This window comes from Pseudophryne corroboree, chromosome 10, assembly GCF_028390025.1.
Source record: "Pseudophryne corroboree isolate aPseCor3 chromosome 10, aPseCor3.hap2, whole genome shotgun sequence".
Taxonomy (NCBI): Eukaryota; Metazoa; Chordata; class Amphibia; order Anura; family Myobatrachidae; genus Pseudophryne; species Pseudophryne corroboree.
Genome location: NC_086453.1, coordinates 225,353,871 through 225,370,658, shown reverse-complemented (window position 1 = coordinate 225,370,658; position 16,788 = coordinate 225,353,871). Strand labels below are relative to the sequence as shown.

Sequence of the window (16,788 nt, the reverse complement as noted above, 5' to 3'; positions counted from 1 at the left end):
TCCCAGCATCCACTTAGGACGTCAGAGAAATCCTGCAGAAAGTTCCTTCCCCTGAACCATCTGCCCCGTAGGATTTCATGTTCACCTGTCACTGTCGCAGCCCCAGAGGTCGTCGGGTTAAGACAGCCCAAGCGAAAATGCAGGTTCCGAGTCTGCAGACGTGGAGACCTCCAAAGAACATAAAGCAGAATCGTGATTCTGACCCGTACCAAAGTATCAATTGATCCTGATGCGAAAAATCCTGTAACCTAGAGGACAATTGTTCGACAACCTACCTGCTCCGGACAAGGTAGAACCCTGCTGCCGTATATGTCTTCGATGGGTCCCTGAGCAAGGTTGCCTCAGGAAAACGGCAGCCTGTTGGACCGGCGATACATCGAGGGGTATACCCTGGAGAGGTACTGATACCATTTCCTGCCGTCTGCGGGGAAAGGATAGGAAAACCAACATTGTTTGATACCTGAAATTGTGTATTCGGGTGCTGCCGGCCGTCTACCGGAGCCTGGCCAGCTCATCCGAAACTGGACCAGTCGCTGTCATTTCGTCATCGGCGTCGAACCCTGATGGACTTGACGTGTCCGCCTCCTTTACCTGCAGTCTCAGACGAACTGCTGTATAATGCACCTGGATATTCTGAGACACTGGTTCAGACTCCACAGAAAACAGACATCAGTATTGTAACATGGAAGGTTAGCAAGGTTCCTTTAGAAACCTGGAGAGGTGAAATGACGTACAAGGTCTCTGGTTACCAGTGACATTACCTGCATAATCTGAGCTGTTCAAACAGGAGTGTCCTGCAGGTGCGTGGAGGGCTCTGGAGATGGCTCCACCGCATACTTCACACCTAAGAGGGAATTCTCTGACTATCCCAGGTGAGACAAACGAAAGGAGAAAAGGTGGGTTAAACAAACACAGCCCTATGTAAGGTCTGCACTATAATGTGTGACCGACACGATTCAACTAAACTTTCTGGAGCAGCGGAGACCTGAACCAGTAACGCTGCGCTGTGGGACAGGAGTCTTAGCCCTAGGCTATAGGAGCTCCCCTTAAAGTTTGATACCCGCTACTAGCGTACTGAGCCACAGCGCTATTTGTCTGATGCCTTACAGTCATTCCCCAAATTACAAATAGCATTAGTAACTAGTGACACCAAGGAATAATAAAGGGAAGGCAACACCCCGCCCTGTATGTAGTGTACCGCTAATTAAGGTGCACCAGATGTTTCTCGGAGGTTCCGCTGGCTTTTCAAAATGGTGACCAGCCTGTGAGAAAAGATGGGGGAAAATGTTATGTGGCAAGGTGGGGTATTTTGTTAATAGAAAACATTGCGGAAGTGTCTGTTTTATCCCCTATATATGGTATTGTATGGATATATCTATATACATACACTTAAATATATATATCTACTTATATCTATATACACACACCACAGTGAACCCAACCGGGTAGATAAATACTGTGTATTTGTAGGGTAAAGAAATACTGCACAGTAGATTTTTAATTATTAATGAGCTGAGTCCCAGCTCCTGTAATAGAGCAGGTTTCCTGATCTAAATGTCTGAAATGCCGGGCAGAGGACTCCCCTGCAGGGAGGAATGTAGCCAAAGCCAAATATATAACAAATATTTCTGTAGCACAGAAAAGCTAAAAACCCCAGAGACAGGATCTGTTGCCTAGAGACAATGAGAGCTGGGAGCCGCCGCCGGGTAAAATAAGCTTCACCCCCCCCCCCCCCCCCCCCCTCATACATGTTAAGAATCACCCCTGCACAGCCAGGAGAGGAAGCGAGCTTTCAGCGGCCCGGGGAGCGGGGGACTGTGGAGCGGCGTCTAGTCATGCTGCAGCGGCCAGGGAGCGGAGAAAGCCCGCCGTACAGAGCGGGAGTTAGCTCCGCCCCCTCGTCCTAGTTCTTGGTGGCCGCTGCTGTGCTTTCTCAGTGCAGAGCGGTGTGCGGCCGGGGAGCGGAGATCTGAGCCCGCCGAACAGAGCGGGAGTTAGCTCCGCCCCTTGGTCACTTTCAAATAAAAAACACATTATCCCCCCGGCTGCCTGTACGAGAAAGTTGCATAGGGAATTGAGACTTGCTAACACTAATCAAGTATAGTGTTAGGCTACTAGCCCTGTGAGCCAGCACAGCACCTGATATTGTGTATGCTGCAGCCGGGGAGTGTAAATGTATAACCCGGCTGCCTATATGCTGCAGCCGGGGAGTGAAGAGCGCTGAGCCCGCTTACAGAGCGGGCTGAAGCTCCGCCCCCCACATAATGGCGCCAATTTCAAATTAGTAAATGCGCCTTTTATGCACTCCAGCCTGGCTATGACTGGAGAGTATAGGAGAGCCTTCATGTATTAAAACACTGAAACTGAAAAATGTAAAAACATACATCAGTCTGGAGGGGGGGAGATTGTACTCACCGCTTCCTTCCGTCAGGTGTTTCGACCCAGCGGCCCCAACACGCGCCGCACGCAGCGGTGTCCGGCCGGAATCTTCTGTTGGTGGGGCGGCCCCGACACGCGCCGCACGCAGCGGTGTCGGCCAACTCAGGAGAGCTCAGTGTCTCCCTCAGCCGGGGCCCATCCCGAGCCGCACGCAGCTGCGATGGGACCCCGCCGGCAGCTCCCGCGGTGCAGACTGGCAGTGGCAGAGCTGCCAGTCTGTGCGTGTGTGAAAGAAAAATAAAATAATAAAGAAAAAGGAAAAAATTCTTCAGCTAAACCCAAGTGAACCAGCTCCCTCGGGCACTAAACTAAGACTGGCTTGGAGGGGAGATAGTAGGGGAGGAGCTAGCCACAGTGTGAGAATTTTAAAGTGCCAGCTCCCAATTACTGCCTACTATTTCTCCATTGTAACTACGCTCCAGTGGCCCCTAGTGGATGAAGGAGAAAGGTGCCTATACACTAGATGACCTGTAAACTACGTATTCTCGTTAATGATTTCCCTTAAACTCCCCTGGCAGCACTGGGCAAATGATATAGTACAATACGCATAAGATATATCTTTAGATCTTGGAGTGGCTACATCCAGGACCACGCTGTCGTTGACTATAGCTTCAGATCTTCCCTGCAGCAGAGAAAATCAGAAGCCCCGACCAATGACCAGCGGGACCACACATCGTGATCGCTCTCAGACACTGAACGATCTGCACTATTATGAATGATTTGTAGTTCTGATCCGTTGGAGAGGGACAAATCGCTCATAATATTCTCTAGTGTATAGACACCTTACGTTTAATCTACAGATATTACCGCTCTCCTCTTATCCGGACCTCTGACTAGACATGTGGTTTCATGAACAGCTGGCAACCAATAGGGAGCAGGAAACAGACTCCCTGCAGATGTCACTGCTCAGTTCTGTCTCACTGAGGTGTAGGTAGTGTCATACGCCTAACAGAGGAGGAGGAATCACTATGGAATTAATACCAACAAAAACCATGACTGTGTATCCTGCTGCACCATACAGTGAGTAAAGCATAGGGGCATGCCATTCTATCTGTATGAAAAGGAAAATGTTCACGTTCTCTTTTAAGGAAAGTATGGAACAAGAATGTTTCCCTTACTGAGGTCTTAATGTAAGAGTCTGGAATGCTTCACTTCAAAGCTTTGCACAGCAATTCTAAAATTAGCAGCATTCTATACCAGACTGAATGGGCCTGTGTAAGATTCCCGGAGACACACACAGGCTGAAAACCGTACCCAGGGAATGAGAATACAGCATGAATCTGCACATTTACAGAGAGAGAGAGAGAGAGAGAGAGAGAGAGGGAGAGAGAGAAAAGAAACAGGAGCCGCACAGCAGAATGGGGGGTTGGTTTGAGGATTTAAAAGGACAATATCTAACTTTCATGATGTGCGTTCCGCTATGGGAAAGACGTCTTTCAGGTGACACCAAGACAACTAATTATCCTGCAAAGTCGGAGGACACAGAAAATATTGTAAGAGAATGTATGCCGTCTTCATGCTTATTCTGAGTGACTTTCAGCCCTCAGGCGAATGCTGTCACTGGAACCAATGCCAGAGCACACTGCAGGCACCCATGGCTGTACACAGGCAATCTGACAGTGTGACAGCAGCATATTTACAGCTTCTCTCACACCAGCCATTGTAATAGTAATACTGGCATGATCAGCAACACACCGAGACCAGAAACAAACTCAACTTACATAAAACAAAGAAATAAAAAATTCTGTATTTATGTTATTACCAAAAACAGACTTCTGCTAACACGCATGACAGTTAAAAGAACGACTTCATTTTATTTTCAGAAACATCTTGTATTTTAGGCTAAGGGCAATGCAGGAGAATAAAGGTGGTGGATTACTGGAGAGCAGAACCACAGGCGGTAACAGAAAGGTATGATGGTGTGTGCATTACGTATATTCTCTGTTACCTTACACCTGAAGTACAAGGCTACAGCTACAATCTGAAGGACACCGCAGTCCTTTTCCACAACTAGCACTAGATTACAGAGCAGGAAGTGCAGACATTCAGCCAGTCACCAGTGCTAGTCACTGTACCTATCCATGGCAGCCAGCTCAGTGTAGGTGGGAGCGGTCAGAGACTAACCGAGAAATGTGTCATCTCTTAAGTAAGCCATGCACACTGATGTCAGAGGTTGGCCTATTAATCTATGAAGGAGACATAAACTCTGTATATTTTGCCTGCAGGATAGTTTTGTACAGTAGAGGGTCCTGTTAGCTTAGGATGTAGCATACTATCGCTCATTCAGAATGCCAATTCTGAGTCTGCAGTGACAGCTTGCGATGTTAGCATTAGATGAATGATGAACACGTAATGTTATGTCACTTATGGCTTAGACCAGAGGTTCTCAAACGCAGTCCTCAAGGCACCCTAACGATCCAGGTTTTAAATTTAACCATGCTTGGCTACAGGGGACTTAATCAGCACCTCAGGCAGTCTGATTTAACCATATGTCCTGAGCCATATATATACCTAAAACCTGGACCATTGGGGTGCCTTGAGGACCGCGTTTGAGAACCTCTGGCTTAGACTTCTAATATTATTGTTTGGAAAATATAAAACATTGTTTAATGAACCTGTTCAACTCATAATTGTGTTTTACTTTGTTTAATTTTTTTACTTTAAGGGGGTGATTAAATTCAACATAATAGACTCAACGTGCAGTTCGGGAACAGCACATCGCATCTGTCTAACATCTCAACTGTTGCCTTGCGGAACAGAACATCGCATCTTTCTAACATCTCAACTGTTGACTTGCATCCCATAGAGGTGTGCCGGACAACTTGTGATATCGGGGATATCATACCTAACCAATATGTGCAGATGATCATTGCAGTGATATACCACATTTATTGGCAAACTAATCAGCTCCTGTATGCAGGGGATACTCAAATCTACCTATCCTCTCCAGATTTGTCTTCATCTGTATTGGGCCGGGTCACTGAATGTCTTTCTGCTGCTTCCTCCTGGATATCTTAATATTTCCAAAACAAAATTAATATTTCCACCGACCAATAGTAGTTACCAAGCTGATCTCTATCACTGTTGAGAACTCGACAATCAATCCTACCCCACAAGCTCACTGCCTAGGTGTCATCCATGACTCTAAACGGTTCTTTGTTCCTCAGATTTAAAAACATGTTACATGCATCTAAATAACATATCCAAAATACGACCATATCTTACACAAGACACTGCAAAAAAACTGTAATTCATGGTCTCCATAGGATGGAATTCTAATGTTTTGCGCCCTTTGTCTCCAGTCTAAAGTGATGGAAGATTGCAGGCCACCATTCAATTGTGTTTTTTTGCACTGCTATCGCAATCCTTAGAGGTTGGGTTTAGCCACGTAAAGAGGCTAAATCCCACCAAAGTGCTGGGCTTGAATGTGAAAAGTGCAGTTTGGGCGCCCAAATGGATCACTTTTGAGGGGGGTGGGGAGCTGAAATGAAGAACACGGCAGCCATCGCGCCCGAATGAAGGTACAATTGAATAGCTCCGATTGGGCACCATCTAGTGGCTGCCGGCGGATTGAGATTTGAATTATGCCCACTATCTCCCACATTGATTATTGCAATAGTCTTTTTACTGGTCTTAAAAAAAAAAAAAACTCTCAACCACTACAATCCATTCCATGTGCAACTGCGAGGCTAATCTTCCTCGCTAGATATTCATCCTCTGCAGATCACCTCTGTCAGTCCCTCCCATTGGTTACCTGTATTCTGCTGTATTAAAAATAAAATATTTTTACTTACACACAAGAGCATTAACCAAACTACACCAACGTACATCACTTCGCTTATCTCAAAATATCTCCCAACCTGACCTCTCCGCTCTTCACAAGATCTGCGTCTCTCATTGACACTAATTATGTGCTCCTATTCACTATTGCAGGACTTTGTTTGGGCTGCATCCACTCTGTGGAATGCCCTCCCATGCACAATAAGAATCACCTCTAGTCTCCAAACATTCCCTGAAAACTCACCTCTTAAGGCAAGCTTATCTAATTCCAGAACTGTTCACAAAACATCCATAAACTACCCTATCCAATTACATCCCCACTGTATAATCCAAACAAATCTTCACATATTTTCTCTTTTTCCACTTTCTCATCCTCCTGACCCCAGGCCAACATTGTTGCATTGTTGTGTGACCATATCATACAGGCCACCTAGAACCTTTGCAATCTTGTGGACCATTATGCAACAGATAACACCTATCCTTGCTATATGCTATTTCCCTATAGATCAGTGATTTTCAACCTTTTTCAACTCGCGGCACACCAAACAATATTTTTAAATTGCTGAGGCACACCACCAGTCCTCCACAGGGAAAAACGCACATAGTGGCCCCCACGGTAATAAAAGAAACACACGGGCACTCACAGTAATAAAATAAATACATTTGCCACCAGAGAAAACCCCCACACACATTTGACCCTCACAGTAATAAAACAAACATTTGCCCCCTCAGAATAAAAACAAACAAACATTTGTCCCCTCACAAATAAAAACAAACATTTGCCCCCTCAGAATAAAACAAACAAACATTTGCCCCTCAGCAATAAAAACAAACATTTGCCTCCTCAAGAACAAAAAACACACACACACACACACTATCCCCCATAGTATTAAAACACACATTTGCTCCCAAAATAAAAATAAATAAAATACAGTACATTGGTCGCTACCTACTGGTAGAAGAGAAAGGAGCTCAGGTCCCTCATCGGCTGGAGTGAAACTCACAGTGCAGATCTGTGAGCGGTAGACAGGCATGCAGGCAGACTAGCTGCCTGGCTGTCTGGTTAGCTGGCGAGTGGGGCCGGTATGCGGGCTGGATGGAAGATGGTCGTATGGGCTGGCTGGTGGGCAGGCATGCTGCCAGCCATGGTATGTAGCGCGTGTGACCTGTGATGCCATGCCGCCGCGTCACTATAGGTCACGGCTCAGGCACTCCCAGAAGAGCCCAGCGCTGCCGCGTGTCCGCTGCCCAGGTCCACAGTTAGTGAGGGGGACTCTGACTCTGCGGCACACTTGTCAACCAGCAGCAGCACACTAGTGTGCCGCAGCACATGGGTTGAAAAACGCTGCTATAGATTGTAAGCTTGAGAGCAGGTATGACCTCTATGACTGTCTATTACACAGTTCTCTTTTAGAATTGTTTTCAGATGTAACGCGCAGCGGAATTTGCTACGCTATTTATAAAACTTAATAAATAAGTATAGCTTTATACTGAATTTCCACCTAAGTGATTCAGTCCTTAGGAAATGTAGTTGTCCTTGTGCAGCCCTTACGGCTACTTATGTTTTAGACCCCTGCTGTAGACTATTGCAGACACTAGGTACTGTTTGTAGCATAGAGAAAGGCAAAAGTAAAAAACAAAAAAATACACATTACTATTTTGAGTCAGTTCAGGTGCATACACAATGAGCGCTTTTCCACACTGCCCAGTGATGTCAGCGGGGGTGAGCGGGTTTCCATAGCAGGACGCGATGGAAAGCCGCTCACCCCACCGTTCATCTACTGGTAATACCAGCAGATGAACGGTGGCCGCCAGTGATGAAGCGGGAGCGCGCATCAGCACTCATCACTTGTCCATACACACTGGGCGGTTTTGAGCTGAAGGCAGCTAAACACACCAAAAGTGACCTGCTTTCAGCTCAAAATCACCCAGTGTGTATGGGCCTTAAATTGTGTGGTAAAATGCTTATCACCAATAAACTTCTAATACTTAGGTTCAAACTTACACAATCACATAACATTCAAAACAACCACTGTGCGAGGATATATCCCAATCACTCATAATTTCAGAAAGACTGCAAACCTACTTCCAATGCAGGAATAGACATTACCTATGCAGTCATTTCTAAAACACTAATGAAAATAAGTTCAGTATAGCTTTAAAAATAAAGTGTTAATGGCACATGTGGTAACCAATAGCAACCATTAGGTTACTAACTAGTGTAAGTTATGCGAATGCCTAAAGCTCTGGCTAATTGCATCACATTAAGCGATTTGCACCAAGCTATAAGATTTGCCTTTGTTGCATGATATTGCATAGCTCCCCCACATTAAGTCCAAGCAATGCAAGCACATATCACTAATGAAGCGTTATCCCTAATTAGCCAGGGCAGATCCAACAAATCTAACCACAAGGGTCCGGTAACTCCAAACCAGGGAAGGCCAACAGTAGCTTGTCTTCAGTAAGAGACTATATAATAGTTACCCTAGTACTCCATTAGCATGCTGCTCGAGTATATGAAAATATACCATAGCTGTAAATTACTGGCCCTTAAATAGGATTTCCGATGTATTGGTTTTCTTCTTAACTTCATTCAAAATAAACTTGACCTCAGGGTATCGGCACTGGCAAAATGCCAAAAATATATCTACAAAGTAAAAGCAACATACTTATAAGTAGCAGGATGAACACTACAATATAATGCGTCATCCATCATCAGGTGGAGAACTCCTTTAAAAAGAAAATTGTAACACGTTGGGTAAAGTGGCTCTGAACTATGCAATTTCATCACTGTATCTACATACATACTGATTCTAGGTATTGCTTTGGCAGCACAGATTTAAGGTGAGCGGGTAAGAGGGTTGTCATGCTGATCATACTGTAAGAGCAGGATCAAATGCAGAATACAATATCCTGCAGAGTTCAGGCACTAGAGCAGTTTATATTGCAGGATGCTTATTTGCTGCGGAGTCATACAGTATACATATACTGCATATGCACGTTAGACTAAGGATAAAATAGTAATAAACCATGTAGCTCCTCTTTCCAGGGGATGCAATTAATTTGCCAGCTGACAAGATCCCGGCGGCCAGGTTAACGACGCTGGGATCCAGACACCGACAGCTGGAATCCCGGCGCTATTCCCACTCCTGGGTGTCCACGACACCCAAAGAGTGGGAATAGATCCCGTGGCGAGCACAGCGAGCTACTGAACCTGCAAAAGGACTCGTAGCGCTCTCCCCGCTGCCGGCATTCTGGCGGGCGGGATGCCACTTTTGGGAGTGACGGCTGGTATCCTGTCCGCCAGGAATACATTTGTATTCCCTCTCTTCAGTCTGCACTATTGAAAAACGCTTTGATGGACGAGCGTCCCAGCAACTGAAGCACATTCATTGCTTAGTAAACGTAAACTGGATTCCGTTTTGTACTCAGATCTAGATATTAGACTCTTCAATACACTGATAATTAGATGGAGAGTAAATAAATGAAGCAGCTTTGTCTTTGAATATATGTACAATCATTGGTTATTTTTTTTCCACACTTTGCCTGCCCCCAACATTGGAGTTACCGGAGCCACTACTGCTAAACTTTACAGGTCACACCAAAATCCAGCATATCTAAATATAGCGGGGAAATAGAGCTATTTATCAAGATTTTTACACTGCACACATTTTTATTTATGAACTCTTGGGCTCGCTTGACTGTTTAGAAGGTAATCCCGGTCTCCCAAGTCCTTCTCCTCTCCCTTATAAAATGTTTACATTTATTTACCAGGAAAGTGGACTGGAACACATGTCCCGTTTTCAGCCATGCCCGGCCAAGACTTAGAGTTACAGCAGCAGTCTATTGAAAACACATAATATCGTAAAATGCCTCCATCACATAGCTGTATCACACATGGATTGACACCCTACCAAAATAACAGGTTGATTTGGCCAGGAAGGGAACTGAACCGCCCCAGGTTTGATCTGTCAGTCATAGGGTGGGGAGGAGCTCACATGCTAAAAATACGCTCCTTTCAACATTTTCTGAATTTGTTTGAAGAAAGTTTACATGAATCTGCTATAAAAACAGTGCAAGTCTACTGCGGTTATCTATCACCAAGTAAGAGCTGATGTAGGGGGGACAGCCAAAACGCATCCAGTCACTTACACATTAGTGTAGTACAAGCGTTTTATTTTAAGCTAGTAAAAACAAATGTCAAACGCAAAAGCGTGTTTAACACACATTTCTTACTAGTGATAAAGCAGAAACATTAAAAAAATTAAAAAACTCCATCACAAACTGAATAAAAAGGACAGATTTTTAAATTTATATAAACGTCAGTAGGTGCAAACTGTAATTTAAGTTGCATCCTGATGTTGGGACTTATCTGTATTTGATGGGTATCGCAGTATGCTCCAGGACTAATGCACAATGTATACTGTCCGACATTTATTCATTTGCTGGCCAGGCCATAGGAATCATTAAAATTATGACAATGGTAGTGATTGCCACCAGGGTGATATTTTTGAAGCCAAAGTGCCAAAAAAGCAACAAAATAGAAGATTTTCAGGAGGGTGAAAGTAGTAACTAACCATATCATCCTTTGGTGCTTGATTCATAATGTAAGCTATGGGAAACCCACACGCAAACACTAAGAACAAAACAAATTCCACTCAATACAACTCTGTCATCTACAGACATAACTGGTTCCCCATAGCTCTCGCAACTGTTCTACTCTTAACACACAGATGCAACTTCTTGCACAGGACAATGTTCTCTGATCTGTCACAAATTAATTCCTGAACCGTAATGTACAATGATGCTACACATAAATTCCCGAGCCATGGCAGTAGTTGTCTCCCTCTAAAAGAATTTAAGCGCAAATCAAAAGCATTTCTTTAAATAGCTCCTGAGACCAGGGGATGGATTTACTAAAGCTTCTAAAACAGACAAGTGATAGTGTTGCCCACAGCAATCAGCTTCCGACTATTATTTTCTAAGATGCAAAAGAGAAATGATAAACAGAATCTGATTGGTTGATATGGGTAACACATCAACTTTTCATATTTAGAAGCTTTAGTAAATCTACCTCCAGGTCTAGTTTTTTAGAGGAGTCTCAAATGTGTATGTGGGAAGCAATTTCCAGTACAAAGGAACACATTTGCTTGGTAATTAATGCACTTGAAAAATCTGTTGTCGGATAATCTGAATAAATTTTCGATGGACATAAACTAAGTGCAGTGTCACCATACACAGGAGTAGCTGGCTGCAGATTAGGTGACCTCAGTGCATGAATTAAGCTGGATTCTCTTAACGGGAAATAGTTGCCCACCAGCGCTTGGTTTGAAAGCGAAATAAAAAAAAATAAAAAGTAGAAAACAAAAAAAAAATAAGAATTTACTTACCGATAATTCTATTTCTCGGAGTCCGTAGTGGATGCTGGGGTTCCTGAAAGGACCATGGGGAATAGCGGCTCCGCAGGAGACAGGGCACAAAAAAGTAAAGCTTTTACCAGATCAGGTGGTGTGCACTGGCTCCTCCCCCTATGACCCTCCTCCAGACTCCAGTTAGGTACTGTGCCCGGACGAGCGTACACAATAAGGGAGGCAATTTGAATCCCGGGTAAGACTCATACCAGCCACACCAATCACACCGTACAACTTGTGATCTAAACCCAGTTAACAGTATGATAACAGAAAGAGCCTCTTAAAGATGGCTCCTTAACAATATAACCCGAATTTGTTAACAATAACTATGTACAGTATTGCAGATAATCCGCACTTGGGATGGGCGCCCAGCATCCACTACGGACTCCGAGAAATAGAATTATCGGTAAGTAAATTCTTATTTTCTCTATCGTCCTAAGTGGATGCTGGGGTTCCTGAAAGGACCATGGGGATTATACCAAAGCTCCCAAACGGGCGGGAGAGTGCGGATGACTCTGCAGCACCGAATGAGAGAATTCCAAGTCCTCTTTTGCCAGGGTATCAAATTTGTAGAATTTTACAAACGTGTTTTCCCCCGACCACGTAGCTGCTCGACAGAATTGTAATGCCGAGACCCCTCGGGCAGCCGCCCAAGATGAGCCCACCTTCCTTGTGGAATGGGCCTTAACAGATTTAGGCTGTGGCAGGCCTGCCACAGAATGAGCAAGTTGAATTGTGTTACAAATCCAACGAGCAATCGTCTGCTTAGAAGCAGGGGCACCCAACTTGTTGGGTGCATATAGTATCAACAGCGAGTCAGATTTTCTGACTTCAGCCGTCCTTGAAATGTATATTTTTAAGGCTCTGACAACGTCCAACAACTTGGAGTCCTCCAAGTCGCCAGTGGCCGCAGGCACCACAATAGGTTGGTTCAGGTGAAACGCTGATACCACCTTAGGGAGAAAATGCGGACGAGTCCTCAGTTCTGCCCTATCCGAATGGAAGATTAGATAAGGGCTTTTATAAGATAAAGCCGCCAATTCAGATACTCTCCTGGCGGAAGCCAGGGCCAGTAACATAGTCACTTTCCATGTGAGATATTTAAAATCCACCTTTTTCAATGGTTCAAACCAATGGGATTTGAGGAAATCTAAAACTACATTTAGATCCCACGGTGCCACCGGAGGCACCACAGGAGGCTGTATATGCAGTACTCCTTTAACAAAAGTGTGTACCTCAGGAACTGAGGCCAATTCTTTTTGGAAGAATATTGACAGGGCCGAAATTTGAACCTTAATAGATCTCAATTTGAGACCCATAGACAATCCTGATTGTAGGAAATGTAGGAAACGACCCAGTTGAAATTCCTCCGTCGGAACACTCCGATCCTCGCACCACGCGACATATTTTCGCCAAATGCGGTGATAATGTTTCGCGGTGACTTCCTTCCTTGCCTTAATCAAGGTAGGAATGACTTCTTCTGGAATGCCTTTCCCTTTTAGGATCTGGCGTTCAACCGCCATGCCGTCAAACGCAGCCGCGGTAAGTCTTGAAAGAGACAGGGACCCTGTTGTAGCAGGTCCCTTCTCAGAAGTAGAGGGCACGGGTCGTCCGTGACCAACTCTTGAAGTTCCGGGTACCAAGTCCTTCTTGGCCAATCCGGAGCCACTAGTATTGTTCTTACTCCTCCTCACCGTATAATCTTCAATACCTTTGGTATGAGAGGCAGAGGAGGAAACACATATACTGATTTGTACACCCAAGGTGTTACCAGTGCGTCCACAGCTATTGCCTGTGGATCTCTTGACCTGGCGCAATACTTGTCCAGTTTCTTGTTGAGGCGAGACGCCATCATGTCTACCATTGGTCTTTCCCAACAGTTTATTAGCATGTGGAAGACTTCTGGATGAAGACCCCCCTCTCCCGGGTGAATATCGTGTCTGCTGAGGAAGTCTGCTTCCCAGTTGTCCACGCCCGGGAAGAACACTGCTGACAGTGCTATTACGTGATTCTCCGCCCAGCGAAGAATCTTGGCAGCTTCTGCCATTGCACTCCTGCTTCTTGTGCCGCCCTGTCTGTTTACATGGGCGACCGCCGTGATGTTGTCCGACTGAATCAACACCGGTTTTCCTTGCAGGAGTGGTTCCGCCTGGCTTAGAGCATTTTAGATTGCTCTTAGTACCAGAATGTTTATGTGAAGAGACTTTTCCAGGTTCGTCCATACCCCCTGGAAGTTTCTTCCTTGTGTGACTGCTCCCCAACCTCTCAGGCTGGCGTCCGTGGTCACCAGGATCAAATCCTGTATGCCGAATCTGCGGCCCTCCAATAGATGAGCCTTTTGCAACCACCACAGAAGATATACCCTTGTCCTTGGCGACAGGGTTATTCGCAGGTGCATCTGAGGATGCGACCCTGACCATTTGTCCAACAGATCCCTTTGGAAAATTCTTGCATGGAATCTGCCGAATGGAATTGCTTCGTAAAAAGCCACCATTTTTCCCAGGACTCTTGTGCATTGATGTACAGATACCTTTCCTGGTTTTAGGAGGTTCCTGACAGGTCGGATTACTCCTTGGCTTTTTCCTCGGGAAGAAAAACCTTTTTCTGAACCGTGTCCAGAATCATCCCTAGGAACAGCAGACGTATCGTCGGAAAACAGCTGCGATTCTTGGAATATTTAGAATCCAGTCGTGCCGTCGAAGAACTACTTTAGATAGTGCTCTTCCGACCTCCAACTGTTCTCTGGAACTTGCCCTTTTTAGGTCGTGCAAGTAAGGGATAATTTAGATGCCTTTTTTCTTTGAAGAAACATCTTTTCGGCCATTACCTTGGTAAAAAGGCCCCGGGGTGCCGTGGATAATTCAAACGGCATCGTCTGAAACTGATATTGACAGTTCTGTACCACGAACCAGAGGTACCCTTGATGAGAAGGACAAAATTTGGACATGGAGGTAATCCTTGATGTCCAGGGACACCATATAGTCCCCTTTTTTCCGGTTCGCTATCACTGCTCTGAGTGACTTTATCTCGATTTGAACCTTTTATGTAAGTGTTCAAAACATTTTAGATTTAGACTATGTGTCACCAAGCCGTCTGGCTTCAGTACCACAATATAGTGTGGAAAAATAATACCCTTTTCCTTGTCGTAGGAGGGGTACTTTGATTATCACCTGCTGGATATACAGCTTGTGAATTGTTTCCAATGCTGCCTCCCTGTCGGAGGGAGCCGTTGGTAAAGCAGACTTCAGGAACCTGCGAGGAGAAGATGTCTCGACTCTCCAATCTTTACCCCTGGGATAATACTCGTACGATCTAGGGGTCAACTTGCGAGTGATCCCACTGCGCCCTGAGACTCTTGAGACTACCCCCCCACCTTGAGTCCGCTTGCACGGCCCCAGCGTCATGCTGAGGACTTGGCAGACGCGGTGGAGGGCTTCTTTTCCTGGGAAAGGGCTGCCTGCTGCAGTCTACTTCCCTTACCTCTATGTCTGGGCAGATATGACTGGCCTTTTGCCTGCATGCCCTCATGGGAAAGGAAAGATTGAGGCTGAAAAGACGGTGTCTTTTTTAGCTGAGATGTAACTTGGGGTAAAAAAGGTTGGATTTCCCAGCTGTTGCTGTGGTCCCCAGGTCCGATGGACCGACCCCCAAATAACTCCTTCCCTTTATACAGCAATACTTCCATCTGCCGTATGGGATCTGTATCACCTGACCACTGTCGTGTCCCTGACATCTTCTGGGAGATATGGACAACGCACTTATCTTGATGCCAGAGAGCAAATATCCCTCTGTGCATCTCACATACATATATATAGAATGCATCCTATTAAATGCTCTACATGAATAAAATATTTTCAGTCAGGGAATCCGACCAAGCCAACCCAGCACTGCATCTCCAGGCTGATGGCGATCGCTGGTCGCAGTATAACCACCGTATGTGTGTATATACTTTTTAGGATATTTTTCCAGCTTCCTATCAGCTGGCTCCTTGAGGGCGGCCGTATCTGGAGACGGTAACGCCACTTGATAAGCGTGTGAGCGCCTTATCACCCTAAGGGGTGTTTCCCAACGTACCCTAATTTCTGGCGGGAAAGGGTATAACGCCAATATTTGCTATCGGGGTAACCCTACGCATCATCACACACTTCATTTTATTTTATCTGATTCAGGAAAAACTACAGGTAGTTTTTTCCACTCCCACATAATACCCTTTCTTGTGGTACTTGTAGTATCAGAAACACGTAACACCTCCTTCATTGCCCTTAACGTGTGGCCCTAATGAGAAATACGTTTGTTTATTCACCGTCGACACTGTATTCAGTGTCCGTGTCTGTGTCTGTGTCGACCGACTGAGGTAAATGGGCGTTTTTTTAAAACCCCTGACGGTGTTTCTGAGACGCCTGGACCGGTCCTAATAGATTGTCGGCCGTCTCATGTCGTCAACCGACCTTGCAGCGTGTTGACATTCTCACGTAATTCTCTAAATAAGCCATCCATTCCGGTGTCGACTCCCTAGAGAGTGACATCACCATTACAGGCAATTTCTCCGCCTCCTTACCAACATCGTCCTCATACATGTCGACACACACGTACCGACACACAGCACACACACCGGGAATGCTCTGACAGAGGACAGGACCCACTAGCCCTTTGGGGAGACAGAGGGAGAGTCTGCCAGCACACACCAAAAACGCTATAATTATATAAGGACAACCTTATATAAGTGTTTCTCCCTTATAGCATCTTTTATATATATACAATATCGCCAAAATCAGTGCCCCCCCTCTCTGTTTTAACCCTGTTTCTGTAGTGCAGTGCAGGGGAGAGCCTGGGAGCCTTCTCTCCAGCTTTTCTGTGAGAGAAAATGGCGCTGTGTGCTGAGGAGATAGGCCCCGCCCCTTTTACGGCGGGCTCGTCTCCCGCTATTTTTGAAGTTAGGCAGGGGTTAAATATCTCCATATAGCCTCTGTGGGCTATATGTGAGGTATTTTTTGCCTCTAATAAGGTTTTTATTTGCCTCTCAGAGCGCCCCCCCCAGCGCTCTGCACCCTCAGTGACTGTTGTGTGAAGTGTGCTGAGAGGAAAATGGCGCACAGCTGCAGTGCTGTGCGCTACCTTTATGAAGACTCAGGAGTCTTCAGCCGCCGATTTTGGACCT

General features: G+C 45.5%; 1 protein-coding gene across 12 annotated transcripts in view; it reads right to left on the bottom strand.

Moving 5' to 3' along the window:
• Positions 1 to 16,788, bottom strand: part of RERE (arginine-glutamic acid dipeptide repeats) — a 719,262-nt gene that overhangs the window by 13,892 nt on the left and 688,582 nt on the right. For 10 of the 12 annotated variants that reach the window (XM_063943111.1, XM_063943110.1, XM_063943109.1 and 7 more), the window contains one exon: positions 9,991 to 10,062. The exons of the other annotated variants lie outside the window; for them this stretch is intronic. In XM_063943111.1, the coding sequence (XP_063799181.1) occupies positions 9,991 to 10,062 (72 nt within the window). The remainder of the gene's footprint in view (positions 1 to 9,990; positions 10,063 to 16,788) is intronic. 12 annotated transcript variants of the gene reach the window in all.